Here is a 26617-nt window from a genome sequence, read left to right as displayed (position 1 = left end):
GGAATTAACAAATCTCTGTCAATTGGTTATGTTTCATGAAAGTTATATATAAGTTGTTAGTTACTTACACAAGTTCAGTACTGTCAACTGTTAGCATTTTTTTTTTGTCATTTACAAAGATGATATTTTTCTATTAATGATTTTTGAGATATATTAAGAAGGGTTAAAAGCCTCCACATGCTTGATTCATGATGAGAAAAATTAAGTGTTCCGTTTGGCTATAAAATTTATTTTTAAGTTAAATAACATTTGAGGAAATGGAGTTGTGTTTTGAACATGAATATCAATTAGAACTATTTCTAATCCAAGTTATAATTTTTTTGATTTCTCATAAATATAAGAATCTCTTCTTAAGTTGTAAAATTATTTCAATTATTTATATAATCTTACTAAATAAGCATAAGTTTATAAAATCACATATTCAATAGACTCTTAAAAAGTAAATAGACTCTTAAAAAGTAAACTTTTTTTGAACTTTTTATGTTAAGTATGTTTTTCTCATAATAATAAAAATCTCATAAATTGTAAAACTATTAAAATTGTCTCAATTTTTTACACAATTTTATGAAAAAACACAAGCTTTATTTAATAAAAAATTAAAACTAAACGTAATTATTTAGGATGTATTAGTCTTTAATATAATCTTTCCTCATAGTACGTACAATTTCTCATGTTGAACTTGCATTTCTCATTTGTCATTCCTATGACTAAAATTTATTGGTCAATTTAGCTGGTAAATATATTTGATAAAAACTAATGAATTTGATAAATATAAACGGTGAAGTAGTCTCTTAGAAAATATAAAATTTTAACGAATAAAGTATAAATATGGAGAAAAAAAATTCAAACACCCGTTTTGAACTTCGAACAAATTACTCCCTCCGTCTCGAATTATTTATCATGTTGTGCTTTTCAAAAGTCAATTTAACTAATTTTCAAAGTTAAATTAGATCACATTAATTTGACATTTTAAACAAAAATAGATATTCTAAAACTATATGAAAAGTACTATAAATTGCAATTTTTTGCATGTTAATATGATGAAAAAATACATCTTAAAATGCTAGTCAAAGTTTATATAGTTTGACTCTAAAATAGAAACTATGACAAATAATATCAAACGAAAGAAGTATCTATTTTAAACAATGAAAAAAATTTAAAAATTCAATTAATATGAAATAAAAAGACTATATTTCATTGAGTATATAAAAGCGTTTGCACTAAGCATTACTTGAATTTGTTGAATGGAAATTAATAAATACAATTTATACACACAATGTCCTCTATAATTTTCAAATCAATCTTATTATATGAGTGCCCCATTTGTTTGACCTAGATGCATTTTTAACGAGCTTTATGCTATACATGACTTAAATCTTTAATTTGTCCCACTGATTAATTTATACAGGACTTTCATAAGTACATTATTAATCTATTAAATCCTCTATAATTTCTAAATGTTTCTTTAACTACATAATAAGGGTTTATATACAAACCTATCACCCCTAAGAATTGTTGAGTTAGGTTATCTTGAATTCGAATTTTTAAAATGAAGAAAATTTTAATAGTTTAATAAATTTTATATAATGTGAATTTAGAATAGTGAGGATCTAAATTGAGTATCAAACATGAGGCAAAAAGATGAAGGCTTATTTTATTAGAGTTTCTCGCTTGGTACTTGGTATTATATTAGAGTTCGACTGAAGTTGAACTCACACATTGTAAGATTCTTAAAGGTCGCACTACTAATATAAGATTTTTTCATTTTCAATTTACGATTAAAAACACAAAAATTCTAATCATTCCATCACAATTTACGCTACAAATCTTCGTCGAATGAGAATAAATAATACAAACCCCAGAGATATTATAGAAGTAGGTTTTGTGTGGTTTGCACGTGGCATTATTCATCACCATTATATTTATTTCTTTTGACTTTTGATGAATTAATAATCGCTTAAACATTATTGTGGCTGACTTTTGGGCCATTTAATTATTTTTTTATTAACGTAAGGAAAACTTGTCTCCTCCTTTTATATCCATTGTTTGGAATTAAAGCCGGAAAATCATGAGTTCATAATTTTTCTCATATTAAATTTTTATAATTATTTTCTAACTATTCCTGAAAAAAATAAAGTTTTACGAAATTTAAATTGAAGAATTATTTTTAAAGAAAATTGAAAAATCTAATATCGATTTGCTTATAACCAAGTCCAAATATACAACACATTAACACTATATCTAGCTAGTCGATAAACACTTACATTAATATATTAAGCTAATAATTAAGCCAAAAATATTTAAAAAATTAATTTGACCAACTTTTTAGCTAATTCAAATTAATATCATATGTTTTTCTTTTTTTTTTAAAAAAAATGATTTATATCGTATTAAGAATAATCTATTAAACACTTTTTTATAGGGTGTAAGCAAAGAGCTGTACACGCATCCATCTTGGTTTTTTATAATGAAAATTCCTAATTAAAGATTAATCCTAATTTTCTTGAATATATATATTTTTTTTAAAACATGGTTTCACCATCAAGATTGTCAATCATTATGGAAATGTCAACGGCAATTTTATTTTTATAAAGAAAATAATAAAAGAGATGAATGAAGTGTTCAATTCCTAATATTCCAAGTGTCCTAATTCAATCATCATTAATTTAATCTCTTTTTAGTATAAAAAACTAATCTTTATCTATTAATTTGTCAACGCCAAAAAATCAAAATTACTACTCCTTTCCTCCCGTCTCAAATTAGGTATCGTATTTTTTAAAAATTATTTTTAAATTATTTAATATTTTAGAAATCTAAAAGGGAATTATTACATTTTATGCACGTATGGTTACTCTTTTTAAGACTGCAAACAACTCAATTTTGGAACCCTTATAATAAATATTGTCTATTTTTACTTATAATATAAAATAAATGTTCATTCACTCCTCAAAAATGATTATTAGTGGCACTTAAGAATTAGTTACCGCTAAATATGTACTTTTAGCGGCAATTAATATTCTTCGTATATGTCGCTAAAGTCTTTAGCGACATTAGTTCTAATGACACTTAACTAATGTCGATAAAGACTTTAGCACTCTTTAATAATGTCAATATTTAATGTTGCTAAAAGTTATTTTTATTGTAGTAACTTTTACTTTTCTATTTTAAAAAATCAAGAAATATATAATTAATTTATATCCAAACCACTTAATTAACTAGGGAAAAGGGTTAAAAAATATCCTTAAAAGATATGTCAAATCAATACTTAACAAATAAAGATGAGCGGAATAAATATTTTTTATATATAGTATAAAAAATAATCACGACAGATGATTTGAGACAGAGGAATACTTATTGTTTGATATAAACCAGTACTTTCATCATTCATTAATCTTCTTGATTGACGTATTAATTAATTTTCTTCTCTTTAATAAACATATCATATTAATTATTATTTTTTGTGATAAAATTATTTTTGTCTGCATTGGAGATGTGATCACTCATGTTGCATGCCATGCAGATTACAGTATAGTCACTCAAATGGACTGCATTTTGTAATTTTATGTCATTTTTGAAGCATGATTTTGCAACTTAAAAATGGAAAATGGAAATATTTCTTACAAAAATTAAAATTAAAAATAAAAATACAATGGCTGCATAAATTTCATATTTTTCACTTTATTGAGTTCCTTTTTTCCTTTTTAGACATCCATGACAAGAATATATTTGAAATTGTCTGCTTTATAACCTTTTAGTTTTTAGGGTAAAAGGTTAAATTTGTCTCTGAATAATGCAAAATGAAAAATATTTGACATATTTTTAACATATTGAAACTTAGATACTCCTGTTATAACTAATAATAAGTAATCTTAAATATGTCATTTATTAAAAAAAAAATCCTATGTTAATAGTTTAGGTTAAATATGAAAAAGATTTAATTCAAAATATAGTCGTCCAACGATGATGATATCAAATTTTCTATCAGAAAGTTACCCTTTTAGTTATATAATTAATTTTGTGAATTTTTTGACTCCGAACTCAAAATAAAGTGATTGACAATAGAAATAGTAGTGCGATCTCGATATATCAATACATTAATCTACTAGTTTATAACGTAGTAAGAGTAATTTCTTGACACCTTTGGTAGGTAATATTGGACTACTAGTTTATTAACACACGTCCTTTAATGAGTTTTTAGAAAATTCTTAAAAATTAATCTTAATTTCCTTTGTGTAATTAAATGAAAAACTCCACATGGGTTACATAATCAAGATACATAATCAAGATTGTCAATAATATCATAATAAAATGTCAATGACAATTAATTAACTAAAGAAAATAATTAAGTCTTCAAGAATGCTTAGGTCATTTAATTAATTTTCCAGGTTTAGTTATTTCTTAATAAAAACCTTTTTTTTTCTTTTGTCAACTTAACGTCACTACTAATCTTAAAAGAAAACTATTCTTTCATCATTGTTAATCTTCACTATCAATCACTAATCTTCATTATTTAACCACTAATTATCTTTCATAAAAACCTAATATGTATTTTTTATTCTTATATGTAGTGTTTTTGTCTCATTTGATCATGTTGCATTCAGAATAAAGATACCTTTTCTTTGTTAATGTTTCTTCATTAGATTAGACATATGAATATAAAAATTTTGCAACCAAAAATAAAAAATAAAAGGAGTAGTTTTTGGACTCATAACAAAATATACAATTGAGCTTTTTTTTTGTTGTTTAAATATAATTGGAGGGTGATAATAAAATTAATAAGGACGGTAATAAAATTAATAAGGACGGTGCTAGATGATCCTTCTTTATCATATTTTTGATTAAACGAAAAATAAATTATATGTAAAACTAAAGTATATAACTTAAAACTTTTAACTTTCTTATGCATGTAAGCATCGATATCAAACAGGCAGATTGAATTAAATTTGAACGGATTAAAATTGGTTAAAATGCAAGCTATAGTCCAATTGTGCAATTCTTACCTACAAAATTTTGCAATAATTATTTTTAGGGAAAATGTACAAGTACTCCCTCAATTTATGCCCAAAATTTCAGAGACACACTTATACGTAAGTCAAAAAGGGTAGAAAATAACTTATAAAATAAGTTCAGAGGTAATAGAACCTTAGTATAATATAAGTGTGACTTTGAGATTTCGGAAATAGGTTGAGCTAGGATTACTTATGCATTTTTTGCTTATTTTTATAACTTTTGAGTGTCCAATAAAATTATTTTTTCTTTTTATTACAGTTCTATATAACATTACAACTAAAAAAAATGTCTTTTTCAAAAAAAATAAAATTTGATTAGACACAAATGGTAACAGCATTTAAACAGTTTAAATTATTGCTCAAATCTTTGCAAGTAAGAACATGTACCTAATAGTTTAAACAGACACAAAAAGTTCGATTTTAAAACTTTTTTTTTTTCTCTGTCTTAAAGTAACCGTTAGCAAGGAACATTTTTGAGCTAATTGGCTTATGGTGACAACATAATTGTTCCCCAAAAAAAAAAAACGAATCAAATGAGAAATTTATTCTATCTTAAACAGAAAATATTTTGAGATAGTCGAATTATCATGATAATATTTTTGTGTCAATAATATAATGAATCGAACGACAAATTTATTCTATTTCCAATAGGTATTATTTTGGCCCTTTTTCTCTAAAAATCTATATATCAAAAGTCTAACATTTATGAATTTGGAACCCAAAATTGAAGTACAAAATCTTATCAAAATAATTAAAAAAAAAAAAAAGTCAAACATAAAACATAATATTGACTACATCTAGGTTTAATAACTTGTCACCAAACAACCAAAAGGGAGCAAAGTTTTTTTTTCTTCAGTCCAACCAATTGCCAGCCTAACACGTATGCACTTGTCTATGTCCCATGCATCTACTCGAACCGAGTTCATCTGAATCTAATATTTTTAATTTAAATATTAAACTCTGTGTAAAAGTCCATTAAACTAAAATTCCAACATATTTAATGTTATGAACTTTAAATATTAAATCTACGAAACTTAAATCTTGAATTTGATTCTGATACGATACGTAGAGTTGTGGCAATTATATTTGTTGATAGACAAGGCAGGAGGAACCAAGTTTCAATCTCTGTGTATTTCAGTTTGACATAAATATGATGCATGTGATATCAATTAATAATGTGACAGATAGATAGAATTAGAAGAACTAGTTAGCATTTGGTTGGAACAAAGGCTTCTGAATTTTCATCAAATTTTTGGTAAAGAGAAAAAATTAATGAAGTAGCAATAAAGATTATGGTCCCTATATATATATATATATGTTGCAACTATCTATACACTGTCTTATAAAGTTAAATATATAGTATGGTTGAGTCATTGTTTCAACAGAAATTTAATTCTACCAATTATCACTCTGTGGGCAGAGCTAGTATCTTTTTCTTTTGAATCCCTCCGCGATCAAATCAGAAATTACGTTAAGAATATTTAAGATTTGTTGTGCGTAATTCGAGATAATTCGAGAAAATATAAATGCGAAAAACAAGACAACAGATTTACGTGATTCACCAATAAATTGGCTACGTCCACGGGGAAGAGAGGGAGCAGTTTTATTATGGAGAGGCAAAAACAGAATACAGAATAGGATTTGCTATAGCGTCTATATATAGTGCTAAGTTATGTCCTTTCTGTTGTAACGGGTCCGATTCAAGGCATTCAACAAAGATTTAATAAAAAATATAATATTTTGGACACCTATAAATACAATATGATTTTTCTATTTTGTTGTTTCTTTATTAAGAAAAAAAGATGGTGGAGCAACACAAAGTTTTAAATAGTCAACTTACAACAATTTTTTTTTAATATATAATTCATGATTTTAAAAAATCTGTAATATCTCAACAATTAAACAAAACCTAATGGAGTAGAAATTTAAAATTCAAATTATCCTAAATTTTTCAGCTTGTTTTGCTAATAAAATGTTACTGCATTAAGTGAAAGCAATATTTAACTTGGGGAAAAAAGTCTGCAATATATCTGAATTTTGATCGAAATTTTTGTAACGACATTAAAATTTAGAAAAAACATATATGTGCCACGTGGACACCTAACTAGTTATAATTATGCAATATCTTTTATGTTCACGTGAACAAATATTTACCGTTAAAATACACTATTAAATATTGCATGGGATAAAAGGTCCTTCACAAAATTTGATATCGTAACAACAATTTTGGCAAAAGTTGAAATATGTTTCGGACCCTTTTCGCTTAGACTTGTATACCTAGGACAACTGATATAAAATTTCATGCCTGGTTTTTGTCATTTTGAAAAGAGAGAAAAAAAAAAGAGGAACTTGAGGATGATGATCCACGAAAGCAATTTTGATTTGTAATATTCTAATAAAGGGTGTTCAATTGACCGTTCTTTTTGGTATGTGTGTTTAACAAATAGAAACAACCTAGAGATATTTTGAAGTATGTTGACTTTGAATTCACTGTGGATATCTCAATTCTATTAAAGCATGACTTGTAGCTTTAGGCTTTCCAAATTCATGGAACTCAACTCAACCTCCCTTAGCTAATTAACACTTATTTCAAGTTATGCATGTGCATTTTGAAGAAAAATAAAGTCATACCATGTCCAAAAATTAACAATGACAAGTCGTAGTCCAAAATAAGTTTGGCTTATAATTTTCCATTTAAATTCACCTATTCGTATTGTGAGGACTTTTCAAAAAGGGGCTAATTTTATGATGATTGTCACTTTTTCTTTTTAATCCAAGCTTGATCTTAACAATATGAGTGAGTTGTGTGATTCAACACCATCAAAATATACTCTCACCAAAGACATAATTTACTATCATAAAAGATGCATAGCCTAATCGCAGTGTATAATAATTTGCAAGTTTAGTTATCTCAATATTAACTTAGAATTTTTTTATGGAGGTCTAATGCGTGAAACATCTTCAAGCAAGCAAGCAGAGGGACCAAAATTTTCATGTTCTACTAACTTTGCCAACTAGTGTAAAATCTTGCATCTTGTTTCTAAAAAATGTATGGCTTCTTTTCATTTTCCAACTCTAATAGAGAAGGGATTTTCCTTCCATTCTAGTAGACATAATCCATACTAATAGTAGTCGTAGTATTACTCTTGTTACTTCTTATTTATTGTTCAGAATGTATCATCCTATCTGTAGTATTTTAATTTGTATTTCCTTTTCAAGCCAAGACTACATCAAAAACAACTAGGTCTTCGTACATCTATCCTCCCAGACTTCACTTTGTAGAATTACACTAGGTATACCTAGTTGTAATAGTAAAGGTTTATAGTTTCATTTAACTTGCAAACGACTAACAAACACCAAAAAAAAAAAAAGTTTGCAGACAAGTGAAGAACTGTAGATTAAAACATACTGAGCTTATTCATGAAACTACAAGACTTGTATGACTAGTCATATGCAGATTAATTAAAGACGACAAAGATTTTGCAAAACTAGCTGCCTTGGCATGGTATCAATTTAACCTGAAAAATGAGTACTACTTACATTCACATAAGGGGTACAATACCCCTTCTCCAAATGGTACAGTTTGCCTCCAAAAAAACATATTGAATGGTCTCAATAAGATAGACAAAAGGGAAAATTCACATAAAACACAACTCTGACAACTTGAAAAGCATGGAAAATCCATAGACATGACTGCACCAAGCTTGACAAGCTTTTGCTCTGGAAACCTCAAAGTGAAAAAGCTAGCGCGGCCTCCTCACCTATTCCTACCGGTCGAAACCATTTGTACTTAAAACTTTCCCAACTGCAACTGCAACTGCGTTAAAATATACCACAGGCTCATACAACTATTAGTTCCTTGCAAATTGTACTTTCAATTGTACGATCGGCCATCAAACATACTTGTACCTTTCCAGCAACACAAATCTATATCAATCATGTCATGTACCTTACCCAAGCAAATCCTTGAATAAGTTGGGATTCTGACTTGTTGGGTTCACACCCATTTGTCTCACAAGTGCATCTTTTTCCAAAGCCTCTTTAGTATTTGGTCCCTTGCTTAATTGTGCTGGCAGAGTAACTGCACTTCCTGTCCCATGGCCATTCTTGTCAAGTGCATGAGAGATTCCAGAGATAAGATTTGCATCACCACTACCAGTTGAAAGGAGATCTGTCATTCCCATATTCTGCCCACTTAAGGAAGTGTCACCATAAAGAGACATAAAATCAGGTGCTTTAGTAGCACTACTGGAACCTACAGCTGCAGTTCCTTCATTTAAATCAAGCAACCCTTCTAATTGCTTGAAAGGATCCTCAAAAGTTGTATTACTAATACTAGTCGGTTCACCCATGTCGAGCAAGTCTGGAGGTGGTTGGGGACTTGCTTTCACAGCACCTCCATCGGAAGGTCCACTCTTTTCTGCATGAGACTTGTCTGCAACACGGCTGCTTGGCCTTGATGTCTTGTGGCCAGCAGCAGGTCTTTTTTCAGTTTTTGATACACCACCAAAGAGGGATGCAGCAAGTTTTTGCTTTTCCGGATTAATTTCCTCCTGCTGCCTTCTTGAGTCGTAAGATACATCACGTGTTTTTGAGCTTAAGCTGCTTGTTACATCACGCTGGGTCGCTCCATTCTGAGTCTTATAGGTATCAGAGTCTGTAGTAGATGGTGAGGAAGAGGAATAAGTTTGCTTACCCCACTTCTTTTGAACACCATCAAGTCGTAGCTTGATTTCAGATGAGCCTGTACCAGACACGGAAAATTTTGGTGCAACAGCCTCATGAAACTCTCTGTGATAAGTTGGTTCTGGTACAGGAACAAGTTCGGTTGAGGATACTGGTGGAACTGGGGGTCTTGATGGTACAGAAGGTTTTGGAAGATCATAGGCTTCAAATCTAAGAGAATGTCCCGATGATCCATGTAGTTCTTCAACTCTTAAACTGCTGATACTTAAAGCTCCTGATCGCTCACTCTCAGGAATATAGGGTTGAGCCCCTTTTTTCAGTGACTCTTCAACATAACCATTGAGAAACGATAGTTCTCTATCAACCTGCAGAAATTTTCCAAAATAGTTGCCCTCAAGTTTAAACAAAACAAAAATTGGAAAACAAAAATAATGAGCCTTGTGAGTTGTGATACAGTGTAAACTTAAATGATATCTTTCCAGTAACGGAAGCAAGTGGAAACATCAAATTTTAACTTCTTTCACTCTCATCCACAGAGAATAAGTTGGTAATATGAAACCAAGGAAATAACAGCACCCTAACATTTTTCAGTTTCATACCAGAGAAAGTTAAGTATTTGTAGCTTGAGAAAAGAGGGTAGAGCCTATGTGGATGGGCCTTTTTTAAGTGCTTCTGAGCCAAAATAGCTTTTAAACAATTCTGTAGTGTTTGGGTAAAATAAAGAAGTGTTTTTAAGCAATTGTTTTTAAGACAAAAATAAGCTAAAAGAAAGTTAGAATTCCTAACATACGGATAAGCCCATCCAAACAGGCTCTAAGGGATAAATTTGAAGCACCAACATGAAGGATGCCATCTCCAGGAATCCGAAACATAAGCATGCCAGCTCTTTTTCAGAAGTTCCAGGCAGATCAGTGATATAAAGCCTGCTATGAAAAGATAGACCCATGGTTTGTGGCTCACTGAAGGTACAAGACCCACATTTTACCCCAGAAATTGTACTCTGGTAGGTCGAGAACATATTCCAAATAAGTTCCTTCATTTTTATTTTTTATTTTTTATTTTTTGCAGGGTTGGGGTAGATAATGCCAAACAGGGTGATACAAGAATAACGAAACCAGGTATATTAAACAAAGCTATCTGCTATTGGTGAAGAATTCACAACAGAATTGATCAGTAAAAGCATGAATTTCTGATAATCCCATCAATATGTCTAAGCCTGTTAATAACTTGAGAAATAACCTTCATCAAGAAATATTCAATAAACTCCAAAAACAGTCCTTACCACGATGTCTTCACAGCTAGCATCCATTGGAATAATATTTTCAACAGCACGAGCATCTAAGCCAATAACCGATTGAAGTTCATATGCTCGTTGTTGTAGATCTGTTGAGTTTGATGCTAACAACTCTTCAATGAATGACTGACACTGCATTGAGCCAATACTTCAGCACTCTGGAATTTGTATTGAGGTTTGAAAGAAATTCTAGCATTGAACAAGAAACTCCAATACATTGTAAATTTTCCCTTCTCCTGTTGTTAGACATACAACAACAAGAACATACCCAGTGAAATCCCAAAAAGTGGGTCTGGATAAGGGAGAGTGTACACAGACCTTACCTCTACCTCATGGAGGTAGATAAGTTGTTTACGCTTCGGCTCAAGTGAAGCAAATCAAAGTTATAATGGAAAGGAAAAACAACAATGAAGAAAAACAGACAACAAATAGGAAAGCATTATGAACATATATGCAAGGAACCGTAACATCAACAATAAGGTGCGATCACCTAAACATAGTAAACAACAAATTCTAACAGATACAAAAAGCTAAAGACTACATGAATAGGATAATACTAAGACGACACTCGGCTACCTACTAAACTTCTACCCTTACCTGCAACCTCCACACCCTCCTATCTAAGCCCATATCCTCCGTAAGCTGAAGATGCGTAATATCTAATCTAATCACCACTCCTGAATACTTCCTTGGCCTACCTCTGCCTTCCTCATCCCCACTAGAAAAGCGCATTATCCGCGAGTGTTGAAGGTTACAGTTGGTCCTAACAGTGACTCCAAACGGATGCTTAATCCATCCTTTCTTGTTAAATCTGATTCTTTCTACTTGCACATCTGTAGCATATAACTGAAAGAGAGGTTGAAGGTATGTTTTCTCTTCCCTAACTTCATGAAATTTCCAGAGACATCCCCTATATAGATAATCTCACAAGATCTTTTCTGATGAAACATAAAATTCGCCTTCATTATTTTTTTAAAGCTAATATAGAACCAGGTTAGTGGCTTTTTGTTGTTGTTGATAAAGTTGGTGGCTCATTTTATTAATAACGGAAAAAACTGAAAAAGAAGGTACAAGTAAAGGGAGTTTGGTCTTGGCGTCTTACATTACTAATCCTTCTATTTACTGTATGATGTCAGGGCTTTTCCACCATCACATTCTCTATCAGTAAATGAGATGGGAAAAATGAACAAAGAACTTGTCTTTCGAACTTATAAAATTGGCAATCAAATAATTCTTTTTTTCCCTTCCCCTGTCCATCGATTTACCGACTTTAGTGGTCTGATATTTCAGACATTTACTCTCCTTGTTAGATAGTATGTAGATTTTCTTCAATTCTTTTTTTTTTTTAATGATCATGGCATCCAGGCCAGCTTTCGCACACCTCAACAAATTTTTCCCCAGACTGTCAGGTATTCACTATGGGACCCCAACTTACCTGGAATCCTGTTTAAGACCTTCCAAAGGGGGAAAAGCTCCCTACGAAGAAAAAAAAAGATCAGGGCCTTTGGTCAAGGGTGGAGGCATCCTATCTTATCCCATCATAACCATTGGTGGTAACAGTTTCATTTTAAATAAGAAAGCGACCAATCAATATTGCCTCAATTCCAAAAGTAGAAGATATTCGCTGTATGAATTCTGTCTGTTCCACTCTAGTCGGGCAAATTCCATTCTAGTACTAAAATGATTTTTTATGGAACATACATATTAAGGCAATATGGTTCTTTTCTTCCTTGGGAGATAAGACAGATACACGGTTCATTCTCATTTTCTTGCCCACGTGAAACTCATTTAATTAAAATATAACTTTGTAGTGTTAAGCTCCTCATCAGCAATAGAACATTTTACAAATGATTCTACCAGAAAGAAGAAATAACTAAAGAGTCTGCTTTATGATTCTAAGAATTTATATTTAATGATAATCTGAACATCCTAAAGCCCATTAAACTAAATTAAATAAGATGGTTATCCTCCCAAGTTGTTTGGGACTGAGGTTCTTGTTGGTGGTGATTATTCTGCATCTGTAAAAATGGATATGTTTTTTCTCCCTTGCTAGGAACTTTCTCTTCTTTGACAGGAAACATGGGAGTTTATTCAAAATGGAACCAACACGTGCAGATAACATCACATGTCAAAAGGTATGATCTGGAGAGTCAGCAAAATAAACAAAAACCTATCAGCCTAACTGTTGGGAAAGACACTAGTATCTCTAAATCAATCTTATCTAAAGGGGGGAAAAAAAACTAACTGACCTGGTTTGAAAGGTAAATTTACTTACCTCCGGCAAGATGTCCACTTTCCTCCCAGCTGCTATTTCAAATGAATATACTTTCATAAGTGCTGATACTGCATAAGCCTACAACAGAGGAGCAAACAATCCGTAAGGAGTTCAAATTTTTAAGAGCTAGGCAGTGAAGGTTTTGTATAGACTTTTAACACTCTTCATAAAGAATACAAACAACCTGTCAAATAGTTTGACTGTAACAAATAGGGTTTCCTAAATGAGGAAGAACCTGATGCATAAAATGCCTACTTGCCAAGAATAATTTCATTTGTTAACCAAGAATATAAGTTGGAGAAGTTTATCAAAACTCTATTTGTCTTCACACATATTTCTCCTGTATTTGAGCAAATTTAAGAATGTCCTAGTTCCATGAAGGTAAAGATTTAACTTCTTAACACCTACTTTACACATGCTTTGTCTGCTACAAGTCTTTTCTTCACAATGGCCCCCAAGGCTTTATCCTAGTGGTTACAGTGCAATGGATTTGGTGCAGGTCATAGGTTCGAACCTTCCTGCCAACAAAAGTTTGTTATTTAAGTGGAGACAGGTAGAAGGGTGGGCCCAGTAACCCGAGTATCAAACCATGCGCCACAGTTTCTCAGCAATTTCTTGGTTATACCAAAAAATTATATATCTTTAACAATAGGACCAGGATATAGCTCAAAGGATTTCTTGTTTGCTTACCATCTTTAAAAATTTCTCATATCTTAACCTGCTGTTATGGAACCAACTTCCAGCATTAACAAATACCTACAAGGCTCTTTTGGAAAGTCTATTAGCCGTAACGCTAGTTCCAATAATTGATAAATATGTTTTTTTATAAAATATGGTATTTACAGTAATGAGATCAAAAATCAATTACAAAGAGCGTATTCGTACTATCCTGTTAAACAGTCGAGTTGCCACCACCTGAGTACCTTCTGATACCAAAGATACAAGACAGCAGGAGGTCTTCAGACGCCATTTTTAAAGAAAATAACTTTAGAACACGCAACTTTTAGAACACACACTACTGTGAAAAAAGATCACTTCCAAATATGTAAACACATAATTCTAGGACCTGATGTCCTCGACAATCATACCATGGGGGCTATCCTCCCACGTTGCTCAGATCACATCCTATCAAGTAGGGGTGTCTAATTAATTAGGAGCAAAAGGCAAAGAGGGTTCACAGCTCTGAAAACCAGAAAGTTGAGGAAGCTTTTTGAAACAGAATACATTTCATTTGGTGAGTTTTCAAAACAATTTTCTACTAGCTTTTTAAGATCAAGTGGATCAAAATACAGAAATAGGTCATACTAGAAGCAGGCACCTCGCAGCTGATATAAAGCAGCAATTGAACCTCACATACCTTGACCATGTCATCAGTTGAATGTGCCTCAGCAATATCACTTATTTTCCCTGTGATATAGGAGGCAGAATACTTCCCATCAGCAGTACCATACTCCCCCAAGACCCAGCAAATAACCTGCAATTCACAAAGTTGTGTTTTAAGCACCAGATGAGTGAACTGGGAATGTTATATACACATGACATGAGTTCTGATCAGAACATGAGTTAGTTACTGGAAGTAGGAAGAGAAAGATGGAGGGAAAGAAGAGAGAGAGAGACGACTGGTTTTGGAAACCTGAAGAAATGCAGAGGGAAGTTTTGGCTCTCCCATGATACGCAAATAAGATTCCACCTGCAACCAGTCAAAGAGTTGTCTGTTAGAAGTGCAAAAACAGGATATACGAAAATAATATCTGCTGTGCAATTATTTTCAACACGAGCAAGATGAAGAGAAACAAAAGCTTATCCAGATTCCACAACAAGAATATCTCAAATGGTCATCTTGCCAAGACAGAGAAACAAGGAAGTAATCACACAATTTAAGTTGCTCACAAATCAAAATAACATAACAACCACAGTGAATGTCTCCCACTTGTTGTATGCTGATGATACCTTAATTTTCTGTGAGGCAGACAAGTCACAAGTGTTCTATTTGAACCTGACCCTGCAACTTTTGGAGGCTCTATCAAGGCTACATGTCAACAAGCAGAAAAGTATCATTTATCCAGTAAACAGTGTGCCTAAATGCTGGGAATCCCACCTGGACTCCCACTTGTATGCTGATGATACCTAAATTTTCTGAGGCAGACAGATCATAAGTGTTCTATTTCAACCTGACCATGCTACTTTTCGAGGCTCTATCAAGGCTACATGTCGACAAGCTGAAAAGTATCATCTATCAAGTAAACAATGCGCCTAACTTAGAAGAGGTATCTGGTATTTGGGGATGCTCCATTGAGCTCTCTCCTACAACCTATTTAGGTCTTGCACTTGAGGGAAAATTCAAGTACTGTGAGATGTGGAATGGGGTCATAGAGACGTTAGACAAGAGGCTTGTATCTTGGCAGATGCATGATCTGTCTATGTGGAGGGGTAGGCTAACCCTCATTGACAGTGTTCTTGATAGTATGTCCACCTATTTCAGGCCTCTATTTCCCATTCCAAAGCAGGTGGAGGATGAGTTAGACGGAATCAGAAGGAATCTCTTATGGGAAGGAAACAACAGCTCTCACAAGTTTCATTTAGTCAAACTGGATAAATTTATTCAGCCTAAGTCTAGGGGTGGTCCGGGCATCAGAGATTTGAGCATGCATAACAAATGTATACTAATGAATGTTACCTTCTCAAAAAAAAATAAGTGTATACTAATGAAATGGTTATGGAAATATGCTGCTACTCGCTCAACCCTCTGGAAAGAGGTCATCAAGGCCAAACATGGAGTGCTGGATAACTGGTGCTCCAAAGTTGCTAATGCACCCCATTGGGTAGGACCATGGGAATACATCAGCAAGCTGGGACAGAAATTCTCTCAGAATGTTCACTGTAATTGGTGCACATACTATATTTTGGAAAAATAAATGGTTGAACAATTTATCACTCATGATGGAGTTCCCCACAATATTCCAGATTGCTCATGCCAAAGACTCCTACATAACGACAACGGAAGAGGCAACAGTTGGGACACTCACCTCAGAAGAGATTACAAGATTGGGAACTGGGAAGTCTGCTGGACCTACTAACTAGGATTGAGGAATATACCATTGTGGAGAATCCACCTGACATTATGATGGGGAGAACAGAAACAACTTCACAGATAAAAGTGTTACAAGCAGTATAGTTTGCAGAATCAAGATTCTGATATCTGATCATGGAAGTTGATCTGGAAGACCAAGCTCCCAACCAATGTTATCTGCTTCAATTATTGAAGGAAGCTTGCCTAACACTATATCACTTAATAGAAGATGCTTTGAATTGGTCAACAGATGTTGCATGTGTAAGGAAAGCTCAGAAAATATTAATCGTTTGTTTTTGCATTGGCTAGTAGCCACTGATCTTTGGAACATGCTTTTTGACTCCTTGGCTAAATTGGATGCATTTTGTTAATGAAACACATTACTTCATCAATAAAAAAGAACCAAAAATGTTGAAAAGACATACAGCTGATAATCTCAGCTGACTATCTGCAGTGTCATCTTCTTTTCCAAATCCCTCAGCAATCAGCCGCATCAAGTTGTGAGCAACTTTTAAATTCACTAGATCTCCTGCGTGCTCAAACACTTTATTCATGGTCTGTAAGCACATCAAAACCATTGCAGTTGGTACCACAATACAGAAAATGTTATGGAAAATTAATTTGCAAAAATAAATTGACCTGGATAAACCATTGATTGCTCGGTGCAAACTGCTCAGCAAGCTCGACACATCTGGATGCTATCTCGGTTTTAGAATGGTTATCACTTATACTCATCATGTAATCAATCATACGGTCAACAATAACTTCTACATTCGATGGCTTTGTCATTTTATACAGCAGCTCAAAAGTCTTTCGCTTCAGTGTATCATCTGGGTCCTGTATTAAAATGGTCAGCATCAGAAACAGAAACACCAAAGAAAGCATTTCCATCTTCCAAAGTGTAGATTAATAGCTACCTCTGTACAATAAAAGGGAGGAACATTTTTCCTTATGGGGAAATGCATGAATCGAGCCAAAATTCATTTTCCTCTGTGTTATAGATGAATACAGTAGTACCCAAATATACCATAAATCAAACTAGGTAGCTAACTAGCCATAATGTAAAGAAATAACCGGAATTGTGGAAGACAAAAGCTACTTAGAAGTTGGTTAAAGAAAAGCCCATAAGCCCTGGATTCTATGTTGTCTCAAAATGTGGACTTAAAAGACGTGCAATATACCCGTGCAGTGATAACTAAGATGAATAATTATCTTATTCAAAACCCAAAGTTCCAGCAGTTGTCTCTAAGAATTTCTTAATCTGGCTTCGCAAGGGGGAAAAAAATTGCTTTCGAAGTTTAATTAAAGGTACCAAGGCTTGCAAAAGAATATGTTCAATTTCACCGAAAAAAGGTTCTAATAGAATATGGGCAGGGAGTGTGTTGCAGGTGTTAAACAGACGGTCCAAATTTTAGACCCTAAGAAGAAAATTTGGCTTCCACCGCATAAGTAAAGAAGCAACATACTAATCAAAAAGAAAAAAAGCAAAGAAGCAAAGCATACATGATTATATTTCTGTCTTTTGCATTAACCTTCGGAAGTAAGCCCATATTAGTACTCAACGCAATTGAGCACTCTACAAAGATGATCAAAGGTACTCCAGATTTTTGGTCAATTTAAGGTAAGAGAAGAAGTCAGGGGGTGCCAAGAGGATCCATTCTATCGAGACATTGTAACGTAGGTCTATTGCTTCTTTTGGCGGAATGGTCTTCTTTTTTCTTTTTTTTAAATGACAAGGGAAACCCGCCCTTTGGGTGTGCAAAGGGTAAAACCGTACTCCTATGCAATAGGGCAAACCACATAGGAGAGGTAACCTGCACTAGGCAAGCTCTGTGCGACGAGCTTGACCCAAAAGCAAGGCAAGGGGTTTCGAACTTGAGACCTCCAAAATGGAAGGCCCAAGCCCAAACCACTGGGCCACCCCCAAAGGGTCCGTGACCTTCTTTGAATAATGCATGTGTCAAAAAGGAAAAAATGAAGTGAAAGAGACTAATTATTGCTCTTACCCGCATTTGTTGATTAGAAAGCACCGAAATGATATAACTTAATAATGGTTGACATGATACTGTTCAAAAGAAAGAGGAAAAATAAGGCATGCAATCGCAAATAAAGCTGTTGCAATGCTGAAATCGAGTATCTGAATGTTCTAGCAATATATTTCAGGCATAAACAGGAAGGACAAGCTAAAATTGTTGTGGCTCCATAAATTGAAATATCCTTTGTTTAGAACAGACCCGAGAAATAACGTTTCTTACCTCTAAACAATCAATCACGGCCAGTTGGTGCGGCTCAGCAATTTCTGAACTTATCTTTATTAATCTACCAAGTGCATCAATCCCCAAGTACTTTAGATTATGGCTATCATTCTGTGCACCAGGTAATTTTGGACAAAATTAGCTTTAACAAAGAGGCACTCCAACTGCAACAGAAAGGTACACCGTACACACAGCAGGATGAAGAAGACGAACCTTCAAAAATTTGGCAACTGCTTCTGCTGCAGTTTCTAAAACCTTGGGGTTAGGATGTATTGAGGAGACACAGCATATGCACTCATACAGAATAGCGTTTCCTATATTACTTGATGAATCACTCTTTCTCATAATGTCACCAACAATTGTATACATTTGTTCACTGGCTTTTTTGTCACCACTTCCGAGTAATGCCAGAATTTTCAATAATTTGATCTTGCATGTAAAACAACAAAAAATGAGCTTACAAGTAGGGAACCATTTCTTGTCAAAAAGCAAAACAGAAATAGCCAATGGAACAGTTGAAATCTCTACAAACAGATAATAAAGAGGATTAATGGATAAACATGATCAAAACTGATGGTCACATTTCCCCATCAGATTGCTTGCACTGGTTTATTCAGTGAGCTACTGGTTTTTCATATACAAGTTATACACTGTAATCTGTATTAAGCCAAGAAGTTGACAACTTTTCATGTGAATATCGCTGCCTTTTGCTTTTCCTCCCAAATGTTCTTCATATCAGACAAGTATTACATCTGATGAAGGAAATCAGCAGCATATTTTTTTACCTCTCAATCCATGCACAAAGGAAGAAACTAACATTAGGTTTGGCACAAAAAAGGTAAAGAAAAGAAAGAGCGAATGTTACTTCTAGTTCCAGAGGAGAAAGACACTGTGAAAGCCTACCTATACGTCCTAACCTTCCTAGTTTATCTTACTCAAAAACTCTTAAACCTCCCCTTTTCTATTTCCTCAATGTCAACATTTCTACCTCCATCCAAAGAAAAGCATAGTGTAATTGCATCTTATAATGACATACAACAATAACAATATACCCCATGTAATCCCATAAGTGAGATCTAGAGAGGGTAGAGCGTACGCAGACCTTACCCCTGCCTTGGGAGGTAGATAGGAGGTCTTCGATAGAGCCTTGGCTCAAGGCAAAGCAAATCAAAGCAGCACAAAAATTTAAAGAACTGAGGCGAAGGGATCATAGCAAAATAAAATAGAAAGCATGACAAAATACTCTGAGAGAAAAAAAGATAGAACAGTAACTACTCCAAAAAAAAAGTGAGAGTCAAAGTACAAGCAACATTAGATAGAAATAAAAATCAATGGACAAGAAACTACAGGAGTAAGAGAAATACTAGGATTACTAGTATGGAAGGATAACCGAGACAAGGCGCTACTGCCTACTACTAACCTTGTACCCTAATCCATGCCCTACACAACCTCCTAACACAGAGGTCATGTTCTCGATAAGTTACAACTGCGTCATTTCTTGTCTAATCACTCTCCTGAATATCTTCCGCCTATCTCTATCCTGCCTGAAACCATCCATAGTCAACTTCTCACACCTCTACAATAAGGCATCATCCATCTCCTCTTCACATGCTCGCACCATCTTAGTCTCACTTCCCACATCTTCTCCTGCATCGTGGCCACTCCTACCTTATCATGCATATCTTCATTTCTAATCTCATCTATCCTGGTGTGCCCACACATCAACCTTAGCATCCTCATTTCCACAACTTCCATAACATGAGAGTTCTTGATTGGCCAACACTACGCCTCATAAAACAAATTGATCCAACCACCACTTTGTAGAACTTGTCTTTTTAAGGGTTTTTGTTTATAACGGGTAAATGTAGAACTTGCCTTTAAGTTATTTTAACCCTAAAGTCAATGTATTGCCAGCAAATGGACATGGGTTTACTTGTTGACTTGCAGAAGTGGTTAGTTCTTCATCGCCTTTATATGGGATCAAGTTCTATTTGTCAAAAGTTAGGTACTTTACGAGGCTAGAAAATCTTAAACAAAGCAAACCTACATTTGTTAACAACATACATACAATCAAATTATTCACAATTGATCAATTTAGATGTCAGCTGTATTCTCTTTTTTGGGGGGATAAAATTGGCTTATGCTATATTTTTAGATTTAGTGATCTCTAACATTTGATATAAGCCAATATTTTATTCTCAAATATCACGTTAAAGTGATTAAACCATTATTTCACTATTTTAGTGACATACTAAGAAAATTAAAAAACAACTTCAATATTTTGTCTCATTCAATTATAAAGATAAACTTTTACAATATAGTGGATACTCGTAGAAAGGTGAATTAATTCAAAAGGCAATAGAAAACGACATACCACACCGATAATAAAAAGCAATAGGAAGCCAAGAAAAGACGATCACAAATAATAAATACCAAGAGATTAAGATTCACAAGGGACAAACTATACCACAAATTGATCTTAGGTAACTCAACAAAATGTAAAATACAACGACGACGACATGCCCCGTGTAATCCCATAGGTGAATGATAAATTTTTAAGGATAATTTCAGCAATCTCCCTTCTGGATTACCTTTATACAATAACCTCCCTTGTGGTTTAGAATACTAAACACACCTCTCTCCATCTGACTTTTAAAGTTGGTTCATATGAAAAGACAATATAATATTCCAAAACAAACCTTCCTAGACTTATTTATAAGATGTTAAGTTTTATACTGCAAACTCCCTTTGAAAACTCTTTACGCTACATATTATGTATACATATTGGCGATCTCATAAAAAGAAGAAGAATTATGAGACTTTTTTGGGAACCTAATGTATATAAGAAACATTGGACTTTCAATAGAATTGTGATTTTCTCTTTATGCTTAAATTCCATAACAATTAAATGGATTTGTAATGGTTTCTTCCAGTGTTTCCTTACAGACTTGGGCCTCATTTGATTGAACCAAAATGGTTCAAACCTTAGGCCATTAAGTTTATTTGTTTAAATTAAAATTTAAGCATTTGTTCATTTCGGACAAGTCTAAATCATTAAGATCTTGAACAATCACCAACCAGCACGACTCTATCTACATTCACTTAGCCACCCCACTAATCACCTCTATTGTCAGTCACACCACCATTACTGTTGGCCACCACCGGCCACCACCACTAACTACCATTATCAACCGCTATTGTCAGTCGATACCACACCAAGCAACTTTATCATCATGATTATATTCATTGCCACCACCATTGCCATAACATCCACCACTATTGTGGCTTATCCCTACTACAAATCACCTCCACCATCACAACTAGCACCGCTACCAACTGCCACCCACACATCGTCCACAATCACCATCAAGACCATCAACTACCAACATCAACCATCTTCACCATCAACTAGTAATCGCCATCATCAAGTTCGTCACTACAACATCAACCACCTCCACCATCATAATTATCACCATCACTACTACAAATCATCTCAAACATCACTTACTTTTTTAAATCAAGTAATGAATATACATCTGTTACATTTTTATATGACAACACCCGCAGGAGAGGTAACCCACACTAGGCAAACTTGATGCGACGAGCTCGGCCCAAAAGGAAAGCCCCTTGCTTTCGTCAGCAAGGGGTTTCGAACTTGAGACTAGGCCACCCCGAAGGGTGTTAATTACTGATTCATTTGAAATGTATATTTTCTATATTTACAAATAAATTATGCACTATCAGATATTAAAAACAAACCATCTTAATCATTCAGTGTTCGACAACAACTTCAGAGTATGATGTCTTAATCTTAATTAAAACAATGAGGTCTTAATTATAGATAAGGCATAATGGGGAAAAAAACCATATAGGTGATTGGTCAATAGCTACTTAATAGGTTTTATATTCAACTTAATTTTTCACTTTTACTTTATTAAGTATGATGATGATAAGTAATAATCTTAAAATGATAGTGAGTATCATATGGCATACCCAATTGGTTTTGATCTAAGGGGTAGACACATTGTTATTATAAGATTTGTTATTAGAATGAAAGAATTTGAACCTCAACAACTCAGACAAATCAAAGGCCCAACCCTCAGAAAGTAAGATGGTAGCATGGACTTGAATGGCGACTCCATAATCTGAGAGGAACTTCCATCAAGACAAAACACGTAAAAATACAACCTTTCCAGCTTTGAACTTTCACAAAGAAAATTCGTGTACATATTAGCAAGAGATCAAACTGGAATTTTGATTGCATACCTGAATGAATGGAGCAGGCATCTGATGATAATCATAACTCTTGGGCAATCTCCGCTCTGCTACTTGTTTTAGAATGCTTACAAAGCTGACCACCAAATCCTTGTAAGAATTAACATCCTCTGAGATAAGATCATAAAGAGGGCATAGTGTAGAGCCCATAACACCAGGATCATTGTCACATAGCCTCTGCAAACAAAAATAATTGTTAAATAATAAATAGGTCAGTTACGCCATAGAAGGATCTATTTTTCTCTTCAAATGCATCTAAACAATATTTGCATGCCTTTCAATGTGCACATGCTTCACTTTGTTATCTACCTCATCACTTATATCCTCATCACTAGCAAATTCCACATTCTTTTCGTAATTTTATCCAGCACCTCAGTCCTCTCTTTTTTATACAACAACATACAAAGGTCATTAATATCCTCTGGAGCTTCGTAAAATCATTAAAAATATCAATAGATCCTATTCTCTCTCCACTGTGCAGCTTAAAAACGAAGTGATAGAAACTCAAGCGATTTATGCCTATCTGCCAATGCCTTGGTCGGCAAAGTTACCCGGTACTAGTACTAATAGTAAGGTGTATGCAAGTTGGTCCAGGCATCATCGTTATAAAAGAACATAAAGTGTTAGAATAAAAAAAAACTCACAGTTTCTAGATCATGTCCCATTGCATCCTCCTATGTCCCAATCTTAAACTCAAACACTTGTAATTTTTCATAACTTTCTCCCAGTAGGATAAAATAGGGAAGGGAAACACATGCTAAACTCATAACTTCAAGTGCGACTTTTTTCTCTATATACTCTTATCCAACTATTGCTTGGACATGTATTCTTTTAAAACATTCTAACTCGCTTAAAATAATAGTACATGAATTTGTGTATAACTTATGCTGGATTGCACCTAATTACCTCAATAATACATTCATTCCACAATGCATTCTGGACAACCAATTCAACTAGTACTATAAAACATAAAAAAAAAATCTGCAAAAGAATGCACCTTTCTAAAATTGGAGACAAGATGGCTAACAGAAGATGGTGATTTCTGATGAAACCGGTGAAGTGCCATAACAGCCTTTTTCCTAACAGCTTCTTTTGAATGCCCCAACAAATCCACCACCTGAGGCAACACAGCTGGAATCGTCTCCTCATTAATCAACTTACAAACAGCATTCAATGCAGCACAAACTACCAAATAATTATCTGATTTCAAGTCTTTCTGAATAGTATTCACAATCAAGATAATCAAATCATGATCTTCATTCAAAAAAAGTGTGACGGCTAAATACCCAGTACGCTTAAGATGTAAATTATCATCATGCGTCATTTTGACAGCATGTATATACCCAAATGACGCATCGTGTCCTAACATTTCAACATACACTGATCTCATTATATACTCTTTCATCTTCCTTTTAGGTATATCAGGCTCAATGATTCGTTTCTTGAGAATTTCGATCTCGTTAATCACGATTCGATCTTCTTCAGCTTTAGATCGGGCTTCTCCAATTGATTTAATTAGGTCAAGAAACTCTTTTGACTGTCCAAATCCTCCTTGGGAGCCCATTGCGAGCTCCCTACCAATTGTCTTCAACTGCTCCAGCTTGGATTTTCGGATCAAAAACCTGGATCGACGATGAATCAAACGTCGTCGTTTGACCGGGGTTTAGGGTTTGAATTTTGACTGGATCTATGGGAAGAGTTGAAGGGAAACAGAGAGAGTGAGTAGTAGGTGAAAGGATATCGATTCACGGGGAGCGTGAATCGTAAGGAATATGCAGAAGAGAGAAAAAAGACAGTGCTGGGGACCCGGCAGTGGAAGAAGAAGAAGACGATGATGCGAAGGTAGAAAGAAAGAAAGAAAGAAAAAAGATACCACTAGTAGATGTGTTTGATTGAATTAGCTAGCACGTGGTAAGCATGCTGATTTTTTTTGTTTCTTCTTCTGGAGTTGTGAATCAAAATAAGCCACAAAAATATAAAAGTAATCAAAATAAGCCATTATTTTAGTAAGTAACTAAAATAAGCTTAGTGGAAGAAAAAGTTTCACTATATCCAATAATTTAAACGTTTTCCATTAGTTTCATAACGTTTATTTTTAATATATAACGGAACTTTTTCTTACACTTTATAAAGTGGAGTTTTTTCTTCCACTTTATAAAGTGAAACTTTTTATTCCACTTTATAAAGTGGAACTTTTTATTACACTTTATAAGAAGAATATTTTTCACGTCTTGAAGAAGCTTTTTCAGTGTTGTCATATAAATTATATTGATTTGCTATGTCATTAAAACGGAAAAAAATATTTCATTATGTATTTTTATTATTTTATTTTGAAAAATCTATTTAAGGACGTTTATGCATAGTTGATAGCACCTACAACATAAAGTCTTCTATATTTGTTCATTTCAATCTAAAAAAAATATCTTCTACACGTAAAGTTAAAGTTTCAATTTATTGGAATGACGAAATTATACATGACGGAAATATCATTTATTATAATTGTTCTCCCAAACACAATGCTAAATATCCAATAAATGTCCGATATCATAAATTTATTTCATTAATTTATAAAAGAATGGGTATAAACAGTACGATTATAATTTGATTATAGCCGGAAAATACCCTACTTTATTTTTATCACAAGGACTAGTAAATTTTAGAGAGTGAATTATATATAATGACGAATCGTTGACCGACTTTTTAAGGGTTCCAAATGACTATATAGATCAAATCAAGTCAACAATACTTGGAATATATGTTAGGAAGGAGCCTAAGATTAGTCAACAACGTTCTCCTTTATCGGTCGATGTTCATCCCTAATTAGAAAATCATAATAGCATTGATGGATTTTCGATAACTTAATCTACTGATTTTCCTAAAATGACTCATTATCAAAATACTCTTACCGGCCGATATGATTTTGATTTAAACAAAACTACCAATGATAGTGATTGGTAATTCTCAATTAATATATTTCAGTTTTGTTTGTTGATTTTGTCAATTATTTATTAATTTATATTATTTATTATTCTTATTATTATATATTTTGTAGCGGTTTATCTCAGCAAGATAGGAATATTGCTCCAAGTTATGAACTAAATAATTATTTTGGTCAGTCCTCACACTTTGAAATGACGAAAAATGTTGGGACATCCTCAAATTTTCATGTCTCGCCTACTTTTGATGCAGATGATTATCGCTATGTCTAACACTTATTCTTTTAAGTGAATTTTTGATGCAGATTACCATCTTCAAAGTGATTCTTTTGGAAGCCATGAAAAGAAAAAAGAGAAGGTGAAGGTGAAGATGAAAAAGTAACTTTTTATAAAGCGGAAGATTTTCTTTCACTTTATAAAGTGGAATAAAAAGTTCCACTTTATAAAGTGGAAGAAAAAGTTCCTTTATATATTAAAAATAAATGTTATGACAGTAATGGAAAACGTTTAGAAAATTTGATATAGTGAAACTTTTTCTTCCACTAAGCTTATTTTAGTTACTTACTAAAATAGTGGCTTATTTTAGTTACTTTTATATTTTTGTGACTTATTTTTGTTCCCAACTCCTTCTTGTGTGATAAATTAGAGGGGTGGGCAGTGATATTTAAATTTTAAGTTTGATAATTTTAAATTTTGATAAATAATATGAAAATTAAATTTTCATTCGATGATATTCGATTATATTTTATTAAAATTAAAGTAATATAGTTGCTTTAATTATTTTTGTTTTCATCATAAAATTATAATATAGTAGAAC

The 26617-nt window shown here is 33.2% G+C and overlaps 1 protein-coding gene and 1 long non-coding RNA gene across 2 annotated transcripts; both read right to left on the bottom strand.

Moving 5' to 3' along the window:
- Positions 1-8487: 8487 nt before the first annotated feature.
- LOC101246170 (AP-4 complex subunit epsilon) lies at positions 8488-24814 on the bottom strand. Its single transcript, XM_004246164.5, has 11 exons — positions 23862-24814; positions 22856-23041; positions 18803-19018; positions 18590-18700; positions 16974-17171; positions 16760-16891; positions 14898-14954; positions 14622-14738; positions 13265-13342; positions 10978-11121; positions 8488-10060 (listed from the first exon to the last, which is right to left on the bottom strand). Exons 1-11 carry the CDS (start codon positions 24426-24428, stop codon positions 8960-8962), a joined length of 2907 nt encoding a protein of 968 aa, XP_004246212.2. The 5' UTR covers positions 24429-24814; the 3' UTR covers positions 8488-8959.
- LOC138337800 (uncharacterized) lies at positions 13636-14190 on the bottom strand. Its single transcript, XR_011211270.1, has 2 exons — positions 13955-14190; positions 13636-13782 (listed from the first exon to the last, which is right to left on the bottom strand). It is a non-coding gene; the product is annotated as an uncharacterized lncRNA (long non-coding RNA).
- Positions 24815-26617: the final 1803 nt, after the last annotated feature.

The sequence above is a fragment of the Solanum lycopersicum genome, chromosome 8 (assembly GCF_036512215.1).
Source record: "Solanum lycopersicum chromosome 8, SLM_r2.1".
Lineage (NCBI taxonomy): Eukaryota > Viridiplantae > Streptophyta > Magnoliopsida > Solanales > Solanaceae > Solanum > Solanum lycopersicum.
The sequence above is the reverse complement of the archived record's forward strand: the minus strand, read 5'-3'. Positions and strand labels throughout refer to the sequence as shown.

What these genes read in the sequence shown, in the direction of transcription:
- LOC101246170 (XM_004246164.5), bottom strand. Translation starts at nt 24,428, where the DNA reads ATGGGCTCCCAAGGAGGATTTGGACAGTCAAAAGAGTTTCTTGACCTA. An exon ending in TGCCTGCTCCATTCATTCAG is followed by an intron (nt 19,019 to 22,855) that starts GTATGCAATCAA and finishes TTTACATGCAAG; the next exon opens with ATCAAATTATTGAAAATTCT. An exon ending in GTCAGCTGAGATTATCAGCT is followed by an intron (nt 14,955 to 16,759) that starts GTATGTCTTTTC and finishes GACTGGTTGCAG; the next exon opens with GTGGAATCTTATTTGCGTAT.